The sequence below is a fragment of the Dreissena polymorpha genome, chromosome 15, assembly GCF_020536995.1.
Source record: "Dreissena polymorpha isolate Duluth1 chromosome 15, UMN_Dpol_1.0, whole genome shotgun sequence".
Taxonomy (NCBI): Eukaryota; Metazoa; Mollusca; class Bivalvia; order Myida; family Dreissenidae; genus Dreissena; species Dreissena polymorpha.
The window spans coordinates 39,227,190-39,250,643 of NC_068369.1; the positions used below are offsets into that span (position 1 = coordinate 39,227,190).

The 23,454-nt window shown below is 37.3% G+C and overlaps 1 protein-coding gene and 1 long non-coding RNA gene across 3 annotated transcripts in view; one reads left to right on the top strand and one right to left on the bottom strand.

Annotated features, from left to right (window-relative positions):
- Nucleotides 1-16,424, top strand: part of LOC127859473 (origin recognition complex subunit 2-like) — a 33,088-nt gene extending 16,664 nt beyond the window's left edge. Inside the window, exons 7-12 of one of the 2 annotated variants that reach the window (XM_052396868.1) lie at nt 1,158-1,290; nt 3,893-3,992; nt 4,932-5,072; nt 5,922-6,155; nt 7,872-7,990; nt 13,797-16,424. In XM_052396868.1, coding sequence (XP_052252828.1) covers nt 1,158-1,290; nt 3,893-3,992; nt 4,932-5,072; nt 5,922-6,155; nt 7,872-7,990; nt 13,797-13,877 — 808 coding nt within the window. In that variant the 3' untranslated portion in view covers nt 13,878-16,424. Of the gene's footprint in view, nt 1-1,157; nt 1,291-3,892; nt 3,993-4,931; nt 5,073-5,921; nt 6,156-7,348; nt 7,456-7,871; nt 7,991-13,796 lie in introns of those variants that run through there. The other variant, XM_052396869.1, reaches the window with a different exon arrangement.
- Nucleotides 16,425-18,524: 2,100 nt separating this feature from the next.
- On the bottom strand, nt 18,525-22,869 carry LOC127860640 (uncharacterized). Its single transcript, XR_008039870.1, has 3 exons — nt 20,682-22,869; nt 19,128-19,318; nt 18,525-18,892 (listed from the first exon to the last, which is right to left on the bottom strand). It is a non-coding gene; the product is annotated as an uncharacterized LOC127860640 (long non-coding RNA).
- Between the last annotated feature and the right edge of the window lie 585 nt (nt 22,870-23,454).

Consider the following 23,454-nt stretch of genomic DNA (forward strand, 5'->3'; position numbering starts at 1 on the left):
CAGTTGTGGTAACACTGACATGTTCAGAACATGGATGTATCAGATGTGGTAACACTGACATGTTCAGAGCATGGATGTATCAGATGTGGTGAGTAACACTGACATGTTCAGAACATGGATGTATCAGATGTGGTAACACTGACATGTTCAGAGCATGGATGTATCAGATGTGGTGAGTAACACTGACATGTTCAGAGCATGGATGTATCAGATGTGGTGAGTAACACTGACATGTTCAGAGCATGGATGTATCAGATGTGGTGAGTAACACTGACATGTTCAGAGCATGGATGTATCAGATGTGGTGAGTAACACTGACATGTTCAGAGCATGGATGTATCAGATGTGGTGAGTAACACTGACATGTTCAGAACATGGATGTATCAGATGTGGTGAGTAACACTGACATGTTCAGAACATGGATGTATCAGATGTGGTAACACTGACATGTTCAGAGCATGGATGTATCAGATGTGGTGAGTAACACTGACATGTTCAGAGCATGGATGTGTCAGATGTGGTAACACTGACATGTTCAGAACATTGATGTATCAGATGTGGTGAGTAACACTGACATGTTCAGAGCATGGATGTATCAGATGTGGTAACACTGACATGTTCAGAACATTGATGTATCAGATGTGGTGTTATATCTGTCTGTCAATCCCTTTGTCTGTTCACCCACCTCTCTGTGAAAGCAGGTTTATGCATGGCCCTTTATTTCTGCAGAGGTTTAATGTCCAATGGCTGTTACAGTAAATATACAGTAAATACTACCTAAAGCATTATTTAATGTGATTTTTGTGTTATTCATGTTTACTAATTCATTTCATTGTCAAGTTGCACAAGAATGGGAGCGTTCACATCATTTGGATGTTTGACGTAAGCGGAAACTATGATGTGAGAAAAACGTCCTATAGAATAAATGTAGATGTTATTTTATGAATTTTTAATTGTGGGACACATTTTTATTATGTTTATGAAGAGCAGTCAAATACTGTCAAAATATTGGGCAGTCACATGGCACAGCTGATTGGATGATACAAATACTGATATAGGTGTATAATAATGTAATTCAAACTATTTGTTTGCATCTAAAAATTATAGTCCCACAATGAATTTCTCTTTATCACAGTAGCTGTGATATTTATTTACAGTAATGGATTCAACATTTTGCTGTATGGATTTGGGTCCAAGCGTCGTTTGCTGGAGGGTTTCAGGGAGACGGTACTCAAGGGGTTTTCTAACCTTGTTGTCAATGGATACTTCCCCAGCCTGTCTGTCAAACATGTGAGTATATATATAGTAAGGTTAAGCTACGGTGAGTATATATATAGTATGTTAGAGCTAGGGTGAGTATATATAGTAAGTTAGAGCTAGGGTGAGTATATATATATATATATAGTAAGGTCAAGCTACGGTGAGTATATATATAGTAAGTTAGAGCTACGGTGAGTATATATATAGTAAGGTAGAGCTACGGTGAGTATATATATATAGTAAGTTAGAGCTACGGTGAGTATATATATATAGTAAGTTAGAGCTACGGTGAGTATATATAAAGTAAGGTAGAGCTACGGTGAGTATATATATAGTAAGGTAGAGCTACGGTGAGTATATATATATAGTAAGTTAGAGCTACGGTGAGTATATATATATAGTAAGTTAGAGCTACGGTGAGTATATATATAGTAAGGTAGAGCTAGGGTGAGTATATATATATAGTAAGTTAGAGCTACGGTGAGTATATATATAGTAAGGTAGAGCTGAGGTGAGTATATATATAGTAAGGTAGAGCTACGGTGAGTATATATATAGTAAGGTAGAGCTACGGTGAGTATATATATATAGTAAGTTAGAGCTACGGTAAGTATATATATATAGTAAGTTAGAGCTACGGTAAGTATATATATAGTAAGTTAGAGCTACGGTGAGTATATATATAGTAAGGTAGAGCTAGGGTGAGTATATATATATAGTAAGTTAGAGCTGCGGTGAGTATATATATAGAAAGGTAGAGCTACGGTGAGTATATATATAGTAAGGTAGAGCTACGGTGAGTATATATATAGTAAGTTAGAGCTGAGGTGAGTATATATATAGTAAGTTAGAGCTACGGTAAGTATATATATATAGTAAGTTAGAGCTACGGTGAGTATATATATAGTAAGTTAGAGCTACGGTGAGTATATATATAGTAAGTTAGAGCTACGGTGAGTATATATATAGTAAGTTAGAGCTACGGTAAGTATATATATATAGTAAGTTAGAGCTACGGTAAGTATATATATATAGTAAGTTAGAGCTACGGTAAGTATATATATATAGTAAGTTAGAGCTACGGTGAGTATATATATAGTAAGGTAGAGCTACGGTGAGTATATATATAGTAAGTTAGAGCTACGGTGAGTATATATATAGTAAGTTAGAGCTACGGTAAGTATATATATATAGTAAGTTAGAGCTACGGTGAGTATATATATAGTAAGGTAGAGCTAGGGTGAGTATATATATAGTAAGTTAGAGCTACGGTAAGTATATATATATATAGTAAGTTAGAGCTACGGTGAGTATATATATAGTAATGTAGAGCTACGGTGAGTATATATAGTAAGTTAGAGCTAGGGTGAGTATATATATAGTAATGTAGAGCTACGGTGAGTATATATATAGTAAGTTAGAGCTAGGGTGAGTATATATATAGTAAGTTAGAGCTACGGTGAGTATATATATATAGTAAGTTAGAGCTACGGTGAGTATATATATAGTAAGTTAGAGCTACGGTGAGTATATATATAGTAAGTTAGAGCTAGGGTGAGTATATATATAGTAAGTTAGAGCTACGGTGAGTATATATATATAGTAAGTTAGAGCTACGGTGAGTATATATATAGTAAGTTAGAGCTACGGTGAGTATATATATAGTAAGGTAGAGCTACGGTGAGTATATATATATATAGTAAGGTAGAGCTACGGTGAGTATATATATAGTAAGTTAGAGCTACGGTGAGTATATATATAGTAAGTTAGAGCTAGGGTGAGTATATATATAGTAAGTTAGAGCTAGGGTGAGTATATATATAGTAAGGTAGAGCTACGGTGAGTATATATATATATAGTAAGGTAAAGCTACGGTGAGTATATATATAGTAAGTTAGAGCTACGGTGCGTATATATATATATAGTAAGGTAAAGCTACGGTGAGTATATATATAGTAAGGTAGAGCTACGGTGCGTATATATATAGTAAGGTAGAGCTACGGTGAGTATATATATAGTAAGTTAGAGCTAGGGTGAGTATATATATAGTAAGGTACAGCTACGGTGAGTATATATATAGTAAGTTAGAGCTACGGTGAGTATATATATAGTAAGGTAAAGCTACGGTGAGTATATATATAGTAAGTTAGAGCTAGGGTTAGTATATATATATATATATATATATATATAGTAAGGTAAAGCTACGGTGAGTATATATATAGTAAGTTAGAGCTACGGTGAGTATATATATAGTAAGTTAGAGCTACGGTGAGTATATATATAGTAAGGTAGAGCTGAGGTGAGTATATATATAGTAAGTTAGAGCTACGGTGAGTATATATATAGTAAGGTAGAAGTACGGCAATTACCTTAGAGTCCTTTCAATCAAATGTTGGTTTTCAGTGTTTCAGATTTGAATTAGACAATGTCATATGGTTAGTGAACAGGGGACTAATCCTTGGTTTATATGAGGTGAAAAATGGCTTCCTTATCTGCTAATTTAAGTTTCCATTGATTTCGAGTTCCTTCCCATGGACAAAACAGTACCTAAAAGTAGCAGTCAAGAAATGCCTGAATTTTATATCCTGATGTTTACTAACCAAAATATATTGACTGATATAATATATTGCAGATATTAAACTCCATAACAGAAGAAATTCTTGATCATAATGGAAGCTTTAAAAGTCCCCTGGATCAAGTTGAGTTTATTAAACAACAGTTTGACAAATCAGGTAAGTCTTAAATTTGATGCTAAGTACATGTATGAAAAAATATGCATATAATGATAAATACATTTTGTGTCTTTTCTTTGTTTAATTAATTCCAGCGTCCAATACTTACCTCACATAGTGTTGTTATTTTGTGACTGTACTTGACTGCTGACATCTTTGTTATCCCCACGCTTTTCGAAAAGCATGGGGATTATGTGGTTATCACCGCCGTCCGTCCGTCCTGGCCACTATCTGCACCTACCCTATTAGCACTAGAACCTTGAAACTTACACATATGGTAGCTATGAGCATATGTGCGACTGTGCACTATTTGGAATTTTGATCTGACACCTGGGTCAAAAGTAATGGGGGTTGGGGTGGGGCTGGGTCAGAGATTTACACTCATTTTACTAACAACATGCGGCGTGGGGTTACGCGTCGGCCTCTGCCGCGCCATTTCTAGTTAAGAATGTTTTTTTCTGAATACATTTAACTAATGAAGTCCTGTTTGGGTTGTCATAAACCTTCCTAAGTCATGCAACAAGCATTTATTACACATATGCACATCTAGTTTTAATATACCGTATCAACTGCCAATAATGCTATTGAAGTAACAAACTTGTGGAAGGTCTTTTAAATATTTTAAGTGTAAAACAGTTGATATGTTAAACATTTGATATGTAAAACTGTTGATATATATGTGAAATGACAGAACAGCAGCTTTGTCACAGGCAAATCAGTACCCTAAAGGGGTCATTGTAGTGGAGTAAGAACACAATGATTGTGTATATTCCACATGTGGCTGTGGACTTATAAACAAACATGCTTTAGGTAAACGTGGAAATGTTGAATATTTTATCTGAAGTATAGCCGTAGTCATAATTAAATAAGTTTTTTGTTTGCGCATGTACACACACTCACACCCAGTCACTGTTACTGGCCTGTGCTCTCTGTCTACAGGTGATGACTTCTACCTGATCATACACAACATAGATGGCACGATGCTGCGTAACGAGAAGACCCAGAATATCCTCAGTCTCCTCAGCCTCAGTCCCCACATTCATATACTGGCCTCGGTGGACCACATCAACTCATCCCTCAGTATGTAACCACATTCATGTACTGGCCTCGGTGGACCACATCAACTCATCCCTTAGTATGTAACCACATTCACATACTGGCCTCGGTGGACCACATCAACTCATCCCTCAGTATGTAACCACATTCATGTACTGGCCTCGGTAGACCACATCAACTCATCCCTCAGTATGTAACCACATTTATGTACTGGCCTCAGTGGACCACATCAACTCATCCCTCAGTATGTAACCACATTCATGTACTGGCCTCGGTGGACAACATCAACTCATCCCTCAGTATGTAACCACATTCATGTACTTGCCTCGGTGGACCACATCAACTCATCCCTCAGTATGTAACCACATTCATGTACTGGCCTCAGTGGACCACATCAACTCATCTCTCAGTATGTAACCACATTCATGTACTGGCCTCTGTGGACCACATCAACTCATCCCTCAGTATGTAACAACATTCATATACTGGCCTCTGTGGACCACATTAACTCATCTCTCAGTATGTAACCACATTCATATACTGGCCTCGGTGGACCACATCAACTCATCCCTCAGTATGTAACCACATTCATGTACTGGCCTCTGTGGACCACATCAACTCATCCCTCAGTATGTAACCACATTCATATACTGGCCTCGGTGGACCACATCAACTCATCCCTCAGTATGTAACCACATTCATATACTGGCCTCGGTAGACCACATCAACTCCACCTCAGTATGTAATGTACATATAACCTTATTTCATTAAATGGTTAAAAGCTTTGTAAACAGTAACCGTCAAAAAACGGAGCTCTTAAATATAATCACAGTGCATTACTTTCAAGCTGCTAGTGCCCACTCCACATTCCAGTTTGGGACCAGACCAAGTGCTGTCGTTTCCGCTGGCTGTGGTACGATGCGACCACGTTTGCCCCGTACATGGAGGAGACGTCGTATGAGAACTCCCTGCTGGTGCAGCAGACGGGCGGCCTGGCCCTCAGCTCCCTCACCCACGTCATGAAGTCCCTCACACCCAACGCCAGGGGAATCTTCCTGCTGCTGGCAACCTACCAGATGGAGAACAAGGATAACAACAACTATATAGGTAACAATGGTAGCAGATCTTACAACTTCATGGGTACACACAGTGACTGAACTAACAACTACAAAGGTACACACAGTAGCTGATCTAACAACTACATAGGTACACACAGTAGCTGATCTAACAACTACAAAGGTACACATTGGCTGATCTAAAAACTACAAAGGTACACATTGGCTGATCTAACAACTACATAGATATACATGGTAGCTGATCGAACAACTGCATAGGTTCACACAATAGCTGATCTAACAACTACGTTGGTACACACATTGGCTGATCTAACAACTACATCGGTACACACAGTAGCTGATCTAACAACTGCATAGGTTCACTCAGTAGCTGATCTAACAACTACATAGGTACACAGTAGCTCATCTAACAACTACATAGGTACACACCTGTAACTGTATTATCCCGAGTAGGTTGAAGACCTGTTCCTAAAAGACATCTTCCTGAAAGACCTGTTCTAATATATCCCATGTTTCGTAAAGGCAAGTCTCTAGAAGACCTCTGCCAATATATCCCATGTTTGATGAAGGATTTTTCTATTAGACCTCTGCCAATATATACTATGTTTGTTGAGAAAATATTCTACAAGACCTGTACCAATATATGCCATGTTTGTTGAGAAAATATTCTACAAGACCTGTACCAATATATGCCATGTTTGTTGAAGGAATGTTTCTACAAGACCTGTACCAATATATGCCATGCTTGTTGAAGGAATGTCTCTACATGACCTTTACCAATATATGCCATGTTTGTTGAATGAATGTTTCTACAAGACTTGTACCAATATATACCATGTTTGTTGAAGGAATGTCTCTACATGACCTTTACCAATATATGCCATGTTTGTTGAATGAATGTTTCTACAAGACTTGTACCAATATATACCATGTTTGTTGAAGGAATGTCCCTATAAGGCCTGTAACAATATATGCCATGCTTGTTGAAGGAATGTCTCTACAAGACCTGTTCCAATATGTGCCATATTTGTTGAAGGAATGTCCCTTCAAGACCTGTACCAATATAGTCCATAGTTGTTGAAGGAGTGTCCCTACATGACTTGTAGCAATATATGCCATGTTTGTTGAAGGAATGTCCCTATAAGGCCTGTACCAATATATGCCATGTTTGTTGAAGGAATGTCCCTATAAGGCCTGTACCAATATATGCCATGTTTGTTGAAGGAATGTCCCTACAAGACCTGTACCAATATATGCCATGTTTGTTGAAGGAATGTTTCTACAAGACCTGTACCAATATATGCCATGCTTGTTGAAGGAATGTCTCTACATGACCTTTACCAATATATGCCATGTTTGTTGAAGGAATGTTTCTACAAGACCTGTACCAATATATGCCATGTTTGTTGAAGGAATGTTTCTACAAGACCTGTACCAATATATGCCATGCTTGTTGAAGGAATGTCTCTACATGACCTTTACCAATATATGCCATGTTTGTTGAAGGAATGTCCCTATAAGGCCTGTACCAATATATACCATGTTTGTTGAAGGAATGTTGCTATAAGGCCTGTACCAATATATGCCATGTTTGTTGAAGGAATGTCTCTACAAGACCTGTACCAATATGTGCCATGTTTGTTGAAGGAATGTTTCTACAAGACCTGTACCAATATACCGGTAGTCCATAGTTGTTGAAGGAGTGTCCCTACATGACTTGTAGCAATATATGCCATGTTTGTTGAAGGAATGTCCCTACAAGACCTGTACCAGAGATGTCGGGAGAGTTTCCTTGTCAACAGTGACCTCACACTGCAGGCCCAACTCACTGAGTTCAGGGACCACAAGATGATACGCTCTAAGAAGGTATGGGCAGAAGATTGCTGTGGGAATACTTGTGGTGTTATGTGTGGTATTGTCAAATTATGCCCTTGTCAGATTGTTAATGTTAGTGCAAGATGCAGTGTTCTCCGTAAAAAACGGAGTAGCCAGCGATAGTAACAGAGTAGCCGGCGAAGCGGCGAGCGGGGTAGGTTCGGGAAGGGTATCCCCTCCGTTCAGGGGGGTATGGGGAAAAAATGAATTAATGGAGTGAAATGGTGATCTGGCGCATTTTAGGGTGTTTTTTTTATGAAAGTAATAAAGCATTTGTCATAGAAAATTAAATATTTATTTGAAATCTCTAAAATTTAAAAAATGCATTTTAATTGCAACTTTTTTTATTTCAACAATCTGAATCAGAGTTAGAGTCAGAGTCATGCGCTAGGTCAAGGGCTTGGTGTGCACGCTTATATTCAAATTCATAACTGTTCTTTATACAAAGGCGTGTACAATTATCCATAGGCAGAGGGATATTGTTTTGGGCGTTGTCGGTCTGGAGCCATATCTTGGAAGTGCTTTGGCGGATTTCATTGAAACTTGGTATGAGTATATATATGGATAAGAGAATGATGCACGCCAAATGGCATTGTACACCATCTGTTAATATCGGAGTTATGAACCTTTGTATCTTGACAAAATGCTTTTTAATATAAGCTTAGAGCATATCTCCACTAACACATGAGCCAGAGCCATTAAACTTGCCATAGTTGTTCTCAATCATCTGGGGGTGCTTCACATTCGGCACCCATAATCCTAGGGGCTAAGGTCAAGGTCACACATTGAGGTCAAAGGGCGTTGTCCCGTCCAGAAAACTTTTGTATCCAGAACATATTGGAGGGGGATATCAATTAAACGAATTTGCTAGTTTATATTTAAACAGCATTCTGGTTTTAAACCTGTGGGTTGTTTTCTTTAAAATCTGAAGTATTTATAAAAATGTATGTGTTGTGGCCATACTTGTGAATTTAACGACTCATTTACTAAATATTTACTGTTATTTTACAATAAAAACACAACAAGTCCTTGAGACATTGTTTCGTTGTGAGCCAATTTTTCAGTCTTATAAGTCATTGGTTTACTTGTCCTTGAGACATTGTTTCATTGTGAGCCAGTTTCTCAGACTTATAAGTCATTGGTTTACTTGTCCTTGAGAAATTGTTTCATTGTGAGCCAGTTTCTCAGACTTATAAGTCATTGGTTTACTTGTCCTTGAGACATTGTTTCATTGTGAGCCATTTTCTCAGTCTTATAAGTCATTGGTTTACTAGTCCTTGAGACATTGTTTCATTGTGAGCCAGTTTCTCAGACTTATAAGTCATTGGTTTACTTGTCCTTGAGACATTGTTTCATTGTGAGCCAATTTCTCAGTCTTAAAAGTCATTGGTTTACTATTCCTTGAGACATTGTTTCATTGTGAGCCAATTTCTCAGTCTTATAAGTCATTGGTTTACTTGTCCTTGAGACATTGTTTCATTGTGAGCCAATTTCTCAGTCTTATAAATCATTGGTTTACTAGTCCTTGAGACATTGTTTCATTGTGAGCCAGTTTCTCAGTCTTATAAGTCATTGGTTTACTAGTCCTTGAGACATTGTTTCATTGTGAGCCAATTTCTCAGTCTTATCAGTCATTGGTTTACTAGTACTTGAGATATGGACAGCAATACTATTGTATAGTGGTCCTCTGTAAAGTTTGTTTATTGTATGCCTATTTTCACGAAGTTATAATGGTGTACTTTGAGTTGATATGCAAAACACGACTGTTCAGGTTCGATCCTTTAATTCAACTGCCCGTCAACAACAATACAAATCTATATGACGTCAAATAAATAATAATAATAACGCGCTAATTCGCGGCAACCGCCAATCAACGTTACGTCTAAAATCTCATATAATATTCACGACATACTGGGGGCCGCAAAATGATAAAACAGAGTTTTCACATAAGTATACGAATACGATAATCATAACAAAATGCTTAAATATTAAAAAAAAAACAGTCCATCACAACAATATCATGATTGTCTATCAGTTTCCATTGGCACTTATCACTTCCAGTGGATAAAGTTTTGCTATTGGCCTTAGGGTATACAGTCCGTTACTGGTTCGCACTTTGGCCGCGCGAACATGCCCGTCCCTTCCGGTTACAACATCGACGACCTCGGCAAGTTTCCATCGACATCTAGGGCCATAATCATGGATCTGCACCACGTCCCCGGTGTTGATCGTCTGCATGTTGGAACCAGACATTCGGTGGTGCTCGCGGAGTGACGTCAGGTACTCAGTCTTCCAGCGTCTATAGAACTGTTGTATGAGCAGCTCACGTCGCCTTGCCATGCGGTTAAATGCAGCATGGTCGGCTGCAGCGACAGTACTCCCGGCATCGACTGTGACGTCATCGTGAGGCAGCGTTGTAACTCGGCGACCGTATAACAGATGCGAAGGCGTGATATGTGCGGGGTCGTTTAGATCTGTTGATGCATACGTCAATGGCCGATCGTTAAGTACAGCCTCGATTTCTGTGACGATTGTAAGAATCGACGTAAGCTCGTTCAATGCCGGGGGCGTTGATTTCAGGCAGTCGTTCAAGCTTGGTGAATCACGTGACTGACGGCAGCTACAATCGTAGACGATGGGTGTCGTTGATGATTCTTTTTCCACTGGGTGATGAGGGATGTAGTGCACTTGTTCAGCTGACTCTTGACCAAGTGGTACCCGCTCGATGAAGCCACGTCTTTCCTGCTCTGCTATGATGTCACCATGTGCCCGAGGCACTTCCGGTTCATTGCGCAACCTCTGAATAGCCCCAACAGTTCTCTTCAAGGCTATGTTGTGGTTTGTTGGTAGAGCAGGGTGGTCTTGCTTCCATGGTAGTTTGGCATGGTACCTTCCGTTGTCGTACTCAATAGCTGTCGCTTGGTATTGCTGTAGGTACTCGACAGACTTCCGGTCAGGTTCACAAGGTGAGATACCCATGCTCTCAAGACTCCAGAAACGTTCTAATATGCTGTCTTCTGGGGCGCACGATGCAAGTACATTCAAGATGTGCTTATCAGCTGGCACATAATACGTGGAGGGCATCGGACCGGACAGTAAATAACCAATCTTAGACTTAACGGCGGTCGGCCCGTTCCCTCGAACAACATGATCTTCGACCATATCCCAATAGTGGTCAGCTCCAACGAGTAATGAAATGTGAAATAACGTGTCACCTGTAACGGGATGAGCCAACTTCAATCCCCGCAGATACGGAAGTTCCGCAGTCGATCTAAGATACCCACAGTTGATGGGAGCCGCAATAGTGGGGACAATGAGCACACTAACAGGTATTTTCTTTTTCTTCGATACTATGTACACTGTCGTGCGTTCTAGTTGCTGTAATCTTCTGTTATTACTTCCTCCGAATCCCGTCAGGCTCAGTGTCTCTATTCCATCACTCTCTAGTTGAAGATCGTCAGCAAGCTTTCTGGTGATAAAGGATCGCTGTGCGCCCTCGTCGAATAATATGGCGGCATCCGTTGTAGTGTAAGACGACGATACAGTGGCAATTGCGGTCTTTAATACAACGTCTGCGTTCGACCTCTTTGAAGACGAGAAGAATACGGCGGCTTCCGATTGCGGCAATTCAACTTCCGGTTTTCTTTGTAGCTCCTTACAGATAGAAGTGTGATGCTTCCGGTGGCAGTTTTGACAGCGTCCGTTTGACTTGCATTCTGTAATTCGGTGTTTACCCAAGCAGTTAAAACAAAGCTGTTTCTGTTTCACAACATTCATTCGGGCAGCAGTGTCAGGAAAGTTTTTACATTCGCAACTTAAATGTTCTTGATCACAAAATGCACATGTTCTAGAATAATTTTGCGTATTCCTTTTGCCAAACTTGTTGTTAATAGTGAATGAAGTCTTCTTACCATTCGCACTTGCATGAAACAATGCTGTTGAGTTGTAGTCGCTAACTTCCGGCAACGCATAGGAACTTCCGGTGCCGATCTCAAGAATGTTGATTTCCTTGTTAATCGCTCGTCGCAGATCTTGCAAAAACCAGTCATTATTCTCGTTTACGCGGGCGAGATTTTTACGTATATCCATCGGCAATTTTCCCAATACAACTGGCACCAATAGGCTACCGTACATATCTTGATGTTGTCCTAGCGACTCAAGACCCCGGATATACGTTTCCATGCGGTCGTAAAACCCTCTCAAACTCGCGACTGTGGAAGTTGGTGATAGCAATTTCAATAACGCTTGCATGTTTGCATGAACAATTTTGCAATGTTGACCATACCTTTCACGTAACAATTCGACTGCGCGCGTGTAATTTGCATTCGTGAGTGCAAATCCTTCAATAGTCATGGCGGCTGTACCCTCCAACTGTGCTTTCAAATAATTGAATTTCTGCACATCAGTCAAGTTGACATTGCAATGGATTGACGATTCGAATTAATCCCAGAACGATTGCCATTGTAATATATCACCGTCAAATCGTGGAAGTATTAATTTTGGCAATTTATGAGTACTAGATGTACTTATCTCGGGCGCTGACTGGCCGCTGTTGTTTGACGAATTGGTGTTCACCCTGCGTTGGTTGTTTGGTGGTAGTGGAGCGGATGCCTGCTGACTACCGGAACCGGATGCATGCGATAATAAATCGGCGGCGTCTGTGATGCCAATGTTAGGCCGCTGTAGACGCTGCTTGTATCTTCGTAGTTTGACCTCTACATCGAAGGTATACTCTTCTGCCTCGACCATCTCGTCTGGCGCAGCGTCGGCGTCGGTGAGCGAGAGAATTTTATAATTGTGGACTAGCAGACATGCCACTTTTTCTTCTAATTTCTCGATAAGCGCTTGAAACTGAATGTCATCGTCTTCATCGCTCGTTTCTTCTATTTTACTGACGAAACGGTCAATAATATTTTTCAAACCTAGCCGCTGGCCTTGTAACTTCTCTATTGTCGTCGGCATTTTACTGTTTGTTCACGGCACCAATTTCACGAAGTTATAATGGTGTACTTTGAGTTGATATGCAAAACACGACTGTTCAGGTTCGATCCTTTAATTCAACTGCCCGTCAACAACAATACAAATCTATATGACGTCAAATAAATAATAATAATAACGCGCTAATTTGCGGCAACCGCCAATCAACGTTACGTCTAAAATCTCATATAATATTCACGACACCTATTTAGTCACAGTAGCCCAAAACCAGCAGTCACCAATATTATACCTCTGAACTCAGTTTGTCATGTGGGCGTTTACTGATGAGGGTCCTGTTGTTTGCAAAGAAGGGCCATAACTCTTCTTATAATGAAAAAATAAGTGTTAAACAATTCAGAAGTGCAAATACATATACACATCATATATACACTGTAGCAACAATTCTTTTCTAGATATGCATGGCAAAGTTTTCGTTAGCTTAAACAGGGCCATACATTTAGTTTTATCAAACCACAATACACAGCTGGTTAACTTCACATGCTGGTAAATATCTTTTAGAAATTTCATCCTTGTAGTAACAACACTTTATGAGTAAGTATTAACTGAAGATCTGACTTGATGCATGGAGAGCATAAAGATGGACGGCCAGGCCAATCCAAACTATATGATTTCATCTTACTTTGAAATGGGGGCATAAAATCTCTGACATAATAAAGACATGGCAAAAATGGGGGGGAAGGCATACATGGTTTACAAACATTGTTGTTAAGTTGAACATTACGGTAATTATTGTGATAATTATGGTGGTGATCATGATGATGCATACAGAATGATTATGTTTGACATTTTCACTATTCAGAGTTTTGATGGAGTTGAACATCTGATGATACCAATAGACGAAGGAACACTGAAGGAGTTTATAGAAGAACACAAGGAATGAGTTGGCTTGCTGGGGAATACTGGGAATGAGTTGGCTTGCTGGGGTGCTTGTGTTGTCAACCTGAAATTTAAAGATCTACATAATGGCAGTGTTATGAATATTGTGATGATCTTCAAACATGAGTCTATCCAACCTGTTATAATATCTTTTGATCCAGGATATAATGACAATTCTGTTCCTGCCATGATGCCTTTGGTAAACTATTGTGGTCAGGTCTATGTCTGGTAGCTGTCATCGAGGGACATGTGGTGTTTACTTTAGCTTGTAACCACTGTAGAGGTCACATTTGTTTATCCATTCTTGTTCAAACTTGGTCAGTATGTTTATCTTGACAATATCTAGATTGAGTTCTAATCGGGGTATAATGCATGCACAAACTAGGTAACCAGGTCAAACTTGAGAAAAACCTTATCGATATATAGAAAGCCACATTCATGACTCAATCTTTATGGAATGTTTTAAAAAGGTGTATTTCAACATTATCTTGGCTGAACATCAGTCAGGTGTGTCAAAAATTGGGTCACCAGTTCAAATCTGAGAAAAACCTTGTTACCACTCAAGAGGCAATATTTTATCTGGTGGGTGACCTTATATACTCATTGTTTTCACCAATAATGGCTATCAACATGTTCTATTGTTGACTTGTTACAAGTTGTAGGAAGAAAATATTTACATACTTTTGAGCTCAACTGAGCACAATGTACTCAAAGTGGGTTCTTGTGATTGCCTTTTGTCGGTCATTCCACATGCATTGTCTGGTGACCATTGTAAACTGTTGCCTTGGGAACACCATATGACGTGTGTATTGCCCAATCTTTATGAAACTAGGTCAGAACATTTGTGCCAAAAGATATCTTGGCAGATTATGAAACCGGTTCATGTAGGGTCAAAAACAAGGTCCCAAGATCAAATTAAAGAAAAAGGGTTGTGAACACTCTTAAAGCCACATTAATTGCTCTAATCTTCATGAAACATGGTAGGAACATTTTTCCCCATGATATTGTTTCTGAGATCAAAACTGTGTCATCTGAGGTCAATGGTAAACATAAAGAAAAGGCCTGTGAACACTGTAGCCCTGAGGACACATTGATTTCCAATGTCATGAAATTATGACAGAAATTTGTTTCAATGACATCCTGACCGAGTTGTAACTGGGTCACATGGGTCTAAAGACTAACTAAGTTCCTAAGTAAAACGAAATAAAAAGCTTGTTAACACTATATAGACCATATTTTTTCCCCAATACTCCTGAAACTTTGTTAGTTTATTAGTCTTAATGATATCTTGGCCAATTTTGTCTCTGGGACATGTGGTTTCTAAAACTAGATAACTAAGTCAAAGTAATTAAAAGAGTGTTAACAATAGCTCTGGGGCCTCACTTTTATTGTCCAATCTTAATGAAACTTGGTCAGATGGTTAGTTCCAATTATCTCTTGACTTAGTTTGATTCTGGGTCAAACACATGGTCGCTTGATCAAATTAACAACAGCCTGTAGAGACAACACTTATCAACCCAATGATATCTCAAATGAATGTGAGTTATGTGTGTTCAAAAACTAGGTCACTAAGTGATCAAATAAAAGCTTGTGAACAGAAGCTCTTGGACCACACTAATTGCCCACTCTTCATGAACTTAAGTTAGTTAATTAGTCAGTTCATTAGTCCCCAATGATATCTTTGCCATGTTTGAACCGGAGACATGTGGGTGTCTATAACTAGGTCACTAAGTCAAAGTAATTAAGAGTGTTTACAATAACTCTGAGGCCTCTATTTTGCCAATCTTCATAAACTTGGCCAGATTGTAATAATCTCTTGTCTAAGTTAAATTATGGGTTATTTTGGGTCATAAACTAGGTCACTGGGTCAAATTAAAGAAAGAGATTGTAGAAACTCTAAAGACCACATTTATTTTCTAATCTTCATTAAACTTGGTGAGAACATTTTGTTCCAATTATATATATGGTGGTTTTTAACCTGTGTCTTGTGGGTTTAAAAACGGTCACTAGGCCAAATTAAAGAAAATGCTTGTGAGGAACAGAAGTCATGTTTGTTTTCTTAATGTCTATTTTACTTTCTCTGAATATTTTTGTTATATTGATTTCTCTTATTAGTGAGATATGGTTCTTATCAATTGATAAACCTATATCAAAACTATTTAAATACTCTAAAAGTCATATCTGAAACTTGCTCAGAACCTTTGTTCAATAATTGTGCTGCAAGGTGTAAGGTCAGTTCGTATATGTATGTTCTGTAACCTTGTGAAAATACTTTTTCAGAACATTAAGTTCCTCAGGGTTTCAGGTGAGAACCTAAGGGAATTTGACCCACTTTGTAGTTATTTGTTTGTTTTTTGAGTTTCAAATAAGGTATTTATTAGCACATGTTGTTAATGCATGTGTCCTGGTGTGTTTGTTATGTCATTTACAATAATGCTATCTATTGTTGAGTAAAACTGGTATTGTGTTATTGAAATTCCAAAACATTGAAATGGTGTATGCTTCATTATGTACATTCGTATTTATTATGAATTAAATTGATGAAAAACAAGTACAGTTTTGTTTACTCAATAATTATGCTATTTATTACAACCACCTATATCATGGCTTATATTGTGACTTCAGCACTATGTGAGTATCAGTATTCTATGCTCAAAGTCAGGCTTTGTAAAAACTGATTGATATCCGTAATGCGTAATTAGTTGCTGCCTTTAACGGTACTTGTCCTCATTTTGTCACAATACCAATTAAATAACAATTATTGTTTCATAACGGGTTGTATGCATTAAATTAAAAAATATATGGTTTTTTATTGACAAACCTCAATCGAAACTATAAGTGAGTGTTTGTAATGCTTTTCATGATAATTATCAAACCATGTTAACAGTCAAGAGGCCTCCTGTATTTACCAACCTTTATGAGACCTGGTCAGTACATAATTGTTGTAATCATACCGGGTTGCATGTGGTAAAAAATTCAAAGGGTCAGGTTGACAAAAAAGCTTTTTATGCCCCACTTGGAAGAAGAAGGGGTATTTTGTTTTGCTGGCTGTCTGTCGGTAGACCAGTCTGAATGTTGGTAGACCAGTTCGTTTCCGATCAATATCTCGTCAACAAATTGGCTGATTGGCTTGATACTTCACATGTGCATTGGCCTTGGACAGTAGATGACCCCTATTGAAATTGGGGTCACTAGGTCTAAGGTCAAGGTCAGTATTACTTTTAGTGTGAAAATCGTTCCGATCAATAACTTATCAAACAATTGCCCGATTGGCTTGATACTTCACATGTGCATTGGCCTTTGACAGTAGATGACCCCTATTGAAATTAGGGTCACTAGGTCAAAGGCAAGGTCACTGATACACATTAAGATTACAATCGTTTCCGATCAATAACTCATCAACTGATTCACCGATTGACTTGATACTTCACATGTGAATTGGACTTTGACAGTAGATGACCCCCATTGAAATTGGGGTCACTAGGTCAATGTCACTGTTACACACTAAATGTGAAATCGTTTCCCATCAATAACTCGTCAACTGATTCACCGATTGGCTTGATACTTCACATGTGCATTGGCCTTTGACAGTAGATGACCGTTTCTGAAATTGGGGTCACTAGGTCAAAGGTCACTGTTACACACTGAGTGTGAAATTGTTTCTGATCAATAACTTGTCAACTGATTCACCGATTGGCTTGATACTTCTTATTTGCATTGGCCTTGGACTGTAGATGACCCCTATTGAAATTGGGGTCACTAGATCAAAGGTCATGGTGACTTGCACAAAAAGTGGGAAAAGTCATTTTCAAGAAATCGATAAAATATGAAGCTTTGAATTCTGGTTGGGAGAAAACAACAGACAGATTTAACATTTGGACCAAAACATTGGTTAACAATTTTTTTTTAGATAAATATGTTGTATTTTTTTTATAAATGTTGTATGGCAACGAAGGAACGAAAAATGTATGTGAAATAAAGTTGGACAAAAGTACGTTATTGTGCCTGATTTACTAAAACCCAATGCCTGTCAAATGTTAACACAACACATAGATATCGTCATTCTTCATGTTGCCTGTCAAATGTTAACACAACACATAGATATCGTCATTCTTCATGTTGCCTGTCAAATGTTAACACAACACATAGATATCGTCATTCTTCATGTTGCCTGTCAAATGTTAACACAACACATAGATATTGTCATTCTTCATGTTGCCTGTCAAATGTTAACACAACACATAGATATCGTCATTCTTCATGTTGCCTGTCAAATGTTAACACAACACATAGATATCGTCATTCTTCATGTTGCCTGTCAAATGTTAACACAACACATAGATATCGTCATTCTTCATGTTGCCTGTCAAATGTTAACACAACACATAGATATCGTCATTCTTCATGTTGCCTGTCAAATGTTAACACAACACATAGATATCGTCATTCTTCATGTTGCCTGTCAAATGTTAACACAACACATAGATATCGTCATTCTTCATGTTGCCTGTCAAATGTTAACACAACACATAGATATCGTCATTCTTCATGTTGCCTGTCAAATGTTAACACAACACATAGATATCGTCATTCTTCATGTTGCCTGTCAAATGTTAACACAACACATAGATATCGTAATTCTTCATGTTGCCTGTCAAATGTTAACACAACACATAGATATCGTCATTCTTCATGTTGCCTGTCAAATGTTAACACAACACATAGATATCGTCATTCTTCATGTTGCCTGTCAAATGTTAACACAACACATAGATATCGTCATTCTTCATGTTGCAAATCACGTAAGATGACCACCATTATTCTTCGTCACATCTTCATATGTATACATGTAGTCATAACGTTATATCATGCTGATGTACTCATTTATTACACATATTGTCACTTAAGATACCTCTGCACAAAACGCATACACGTATTTTTACTAAACACACTCAGTCATATTAATTTTATAGCATGGTAAAATCGGATACATAGTCAGTGTAATGACATCCGTTGTAACTGTACGTTTAATTAACCCATTTATGCCTAGCGTCTAGAAAAAAGGCCTTGGCAAACAGCGTAGACCCAGATGACACGCCGCTTGATGCGACGTCTCATCAGGGTCTACGCTGTTTGCTTAAAGGAATTTTTGTAAGAAATATAGAAATAAATATACTAGACATCCCCTAATTTTGGAAATGAATTGATCCAATTTAGAAGGATGGGAGAGTCCACTAGGCATAAATGGGTTTACTTTGGCATTCTGTTCTTGTGATGCTGTTGTAGCGTTAAACTGCAGTCCATTGTCCGAATATTAGCACGTTCTATTGGCACAGTAACGCCTGATGCAAACACAGTTCCTGATGCGTTGGCAGTAGGCGCACCAAATTGTTCCTAGGTTACTGACTGCCGTCGGCGCACGTGACCCATCCTGTTGGCTGGTACCTGAATAAATAGTGCAGTGTATACATATTTATATCACCTCATGAGTTGTCTACATCTACAGCACTGGACCATTCTCGACCGTCTTTGTCGCGTAATAAAGTAATGTAAAGTAGTTTACAGTCTACTCTCGTTAAATAAGACATAAAACAACTACTATTTTCGTTAGTCACGTGGTGTTCGCCTCAACAACATGCGCATTATCCCTTTTATGAAGTAGTTCAATTGATCATTAATTCGTCATTTTGAGTAAGCAATTTTTCTTTAACATGCTTTCGAACATGTCATACTAATATTAACACACGTTTAAAGCTTGTACAGTTATCCGCCGGATGACAATTATCATTTATGGTCCAGTATCAATTCATTATATTAAAACGCATTATGTTAGCGAGTCATTAAATCGTGTAATAAGATCACAACGACAATGCAGACATGGTACAGTGACCTTGTATTTGTAATCATTGACAGCTTTATGTATTTTTAATCGCCTTTGTTCGTTATGACTAAGAAACAAGGGCATGCGTTAAGGGAATCAGAGAGATATATGCCCCACCATTGTGCAATACAACTAGCAAAATTGATACTCCGGGCGTCTATAGAACAACGAAAAGCCTTTATGTATCTTACGATTTTCAACATACAGAACTTTTGAAAGTTAACACTTTTTAAAGGGAACTTTTCACATATTTTGACAGATATTTTAGTTTGCCATCCGTGCTCATACAATGAGTGATGTATTTTATACTTTGCATTAGCAATCCTCGTAGTGTCACAAAATATTCAACATGAACAGAACTATCCAAATTATTCAATCGTTTCACTTTGCAACGCTTTATAATTTTCAGGTTTTTAAATCGTCAAAAGATCCATATATTGGATATTACACTGACCCCTGGAGTAAACGTCTAAAGCTTAGACCACTCCGCCATCCGTGCTCATACAATGAATGGTGCATTTTATACTTTGTATAAGTAATCCTCATAGTGTCACAAAATATAACGACAAGAACAGAACTCTCCAAATAATTAAATCGTTTCGCTTTGCAACGCTTGATAATTTTCAGGTTTTTAAATCGCCAAAAGATGCATATAATGGATATTTTAGAGCATGGTAAATGTTCAGCATTACTATTTCCTCACATATATCATACCTACAACGAAAATTTGCGAATCTGAAACAATTTTTTATAATTTTGTCAATTTACCAAAACGTGTAAAAACCTTTAATATCCGCCTGCAAAGATAGTATGTCAGACAGTGTTAACACTTTGGATTTTTCTTTTACATCGCATTTTTAATTATATTTTTGCACAAGTGTGTTGTCGATGTATCTAATGTACTTCCTGTAATCTGCGCGCGCATACCTGGGTCTGCTGAGCCACTTATGGGAGAGGTAAATCGGTCCAAACCTGAGATCACTGTTGGTCTGACCTGAAGCAAAGTCGGAGACACGAATGCTTACTTCAGTCACAGATCTTAACACATTATTCTGTTACTACTTTCTTTTGTTGTCTGTACAAACATATCAGTATAATGCGTAAATAAAGAAATGTGACAATATCGTTGACATGAATATGACGACTGAAATTTGTAAATGGATTGTATTGCTCAACATGTTTCTTATTTGAAAATCGAATCTGCAGGTAGATATCATCATAGTTAAACGAACTGTTTGTGTGGGAAATCATCTGTATTTTTTAAGTCATTATGCATATGTCGTACTAGTCATTCTCTTAAAAATGGATATTTTTAAATTGATAGTAATTAAGTTGGTTCCTTTTTCCTAGTTCCTTATTCCTGATTCGAATTTGTTATAGGGTTTTAAAGAACAATAATGCAAACATTTCTGAAGTAAATCAAAACAAAATAACTCTAAGACTAATACATTTACTTTATGTATTGCGTTACATATTCATGTTTCTTCTTCGCGCTCGCATAGGATTTCTTGTTTATACCGAACCGATATTTTCTAATTCAAATACCAACTTCACATATACAAAACCTAAAGCATATACTATTATTTTACATGTATGTGATAACAAAGTCAATCTTTTACATTTAAACATGTTTGTTTTATTTATAATCCGGTTCCATATTCGAGGCTAATAAGGAAAAAGGAAACAGTTCCTTATTCCTTATTCAAGCCGAATAAGGAACTGGCATTTTCTTACTTGAACATCAATGACATTAATCCAAAATTAACCACATATAAATGAACATATTATTCATATATTGGTTGTATATGTAAAATTCTAATTGCAATACATTTCTACTAAGTTTTAAGTGATGATTATTCAGTTCCTTATTTTGTGTGAATAAGGAATAAGGAACCGGTTCCTTATTCCTTATTCAAATCGAATAAGGAACTGGAATTTTCTTTCTATAAATTATAAGTCAAAATGAACCAACGAGACAAATAACTCAACGAAAATTATTGTAAATGTATGTCGGGTGTAACAAATATTAATTGCACTACATTTCTACTTTGTTTTATTCAATGATAACATAGTTCCTTATTCGGTTTGAATAAGGAATAAGGAACTGGTTCCTTATTCCTTATTCAAATCGAATAATGAACTGGAATGTTCATACTAAACAAAATATTAAAATGAACCAAGGGTACCAATAAATCAATGAAAATCATTATAAATGTAGGTTGGGTATCAAAAAACATTCATTGCAGCACATCTCTATTAAGTTTCATTTTATGATAACATAGTTCCTTATTCGGATTGAAAAGGGAATAAGGAACTGGTTCCTTATTCCTTATTCAAATCGAATAAGGAACTAGCATTTTCCTACTAAACAAACTATTAAAATGAACCAAAAGAGACTATTAAATCAATGAAAATCATTGTTAATGTAGGTTGGGTATAAACAAAAACATTATTTGCAGTACATCTCTAATAAGTTTCATTCACTGATTACATAGTTCCTTATTCGTATTGAAAAAGGGAATAAGGAACTAGTTGACGCATAGAAATCGCTTCGCATCTTTAATCATATCCCCTTGTAACTGTTTAGGTATAAGAACGGAATGGGATAGCTAAATCATGACTGGTATTCAGCTATCGGAAAGTCTTCTCTAGAAGTAAGGGTCGGAAATTTTTTCAAGAACTGTATCAGACATATAAATTTAAAAAATCTTACATTAAAAATAGTCAATAATAATGAATATATAGCTGTGCTATTCTAGAATTATCCGAACAAATATCCGAAATTATGGCCTCTGAATAAGGAATTGGCGTAAAATTAGTTCCTTATTCGGAAACCTGTATTTCGGACAATCACTTTCGGATATGCTATACTTAAGATGTAGTGTGGGTTATCTAAGCATTATTATGTTATATGGACGTATTCTGTCACATTTTTTTTTATATGCTATGCCACTATACACGCTGAAAACAAGTATAATGAAGAGGATTATTAGTATTGCCTTTCTCAAACATAAATTAAAATTAACCAAATAATATAAAATGTCGATGAAAATCATGGTTTATGTAGGTTCGAAGTTAAAAATATGTATTGCAATATATTTCTACCTTGTATTATTTAACAAGAGTTCCGCGGTCGGAGATGACCGCATTGAAGCCGGATTTTTGATTTAAATGACAGGAAAGTACCTTTTGTGTTTTTGTCAATGCAATACTTAAATTACTGAAATATTGTTCAAAGGTCAAAATGAAATGTAAGTACTTTTCAAGGCATGAGCAAAGTTTGAGATTCTAGGTCCAAGCATACCAAAGTTACAACAATTTTAACATTTTAACATTTAAGTTCACAGTGACCTTGACCTTCAAATGAATGACATTGAAATGAATGACCTTGAAATGACCAGTGGTCATCTAAGTGTGCTTGCAAACCTTTACGTCAAGTTTGAGATTCTAGGTCCAAGCATACCAAAGTTATAACAATTTTAACATTTTAACATTGAAGGTCACAGTGACCTTGACCTTCAAATGAATGACATTGAAATGACCAGTGGTCATCTTCTAGTACTGGCCAATCTTTATTTCAAGTTTGAAGACTCTAGGTACAAGCATACCAAAGTTATAACATGAAATAAGAACTTTAACATTTTTACATTCAAGGTCACAGTGACCTTGACCTTCAAATGAATGACCTTGAAATGTCCAG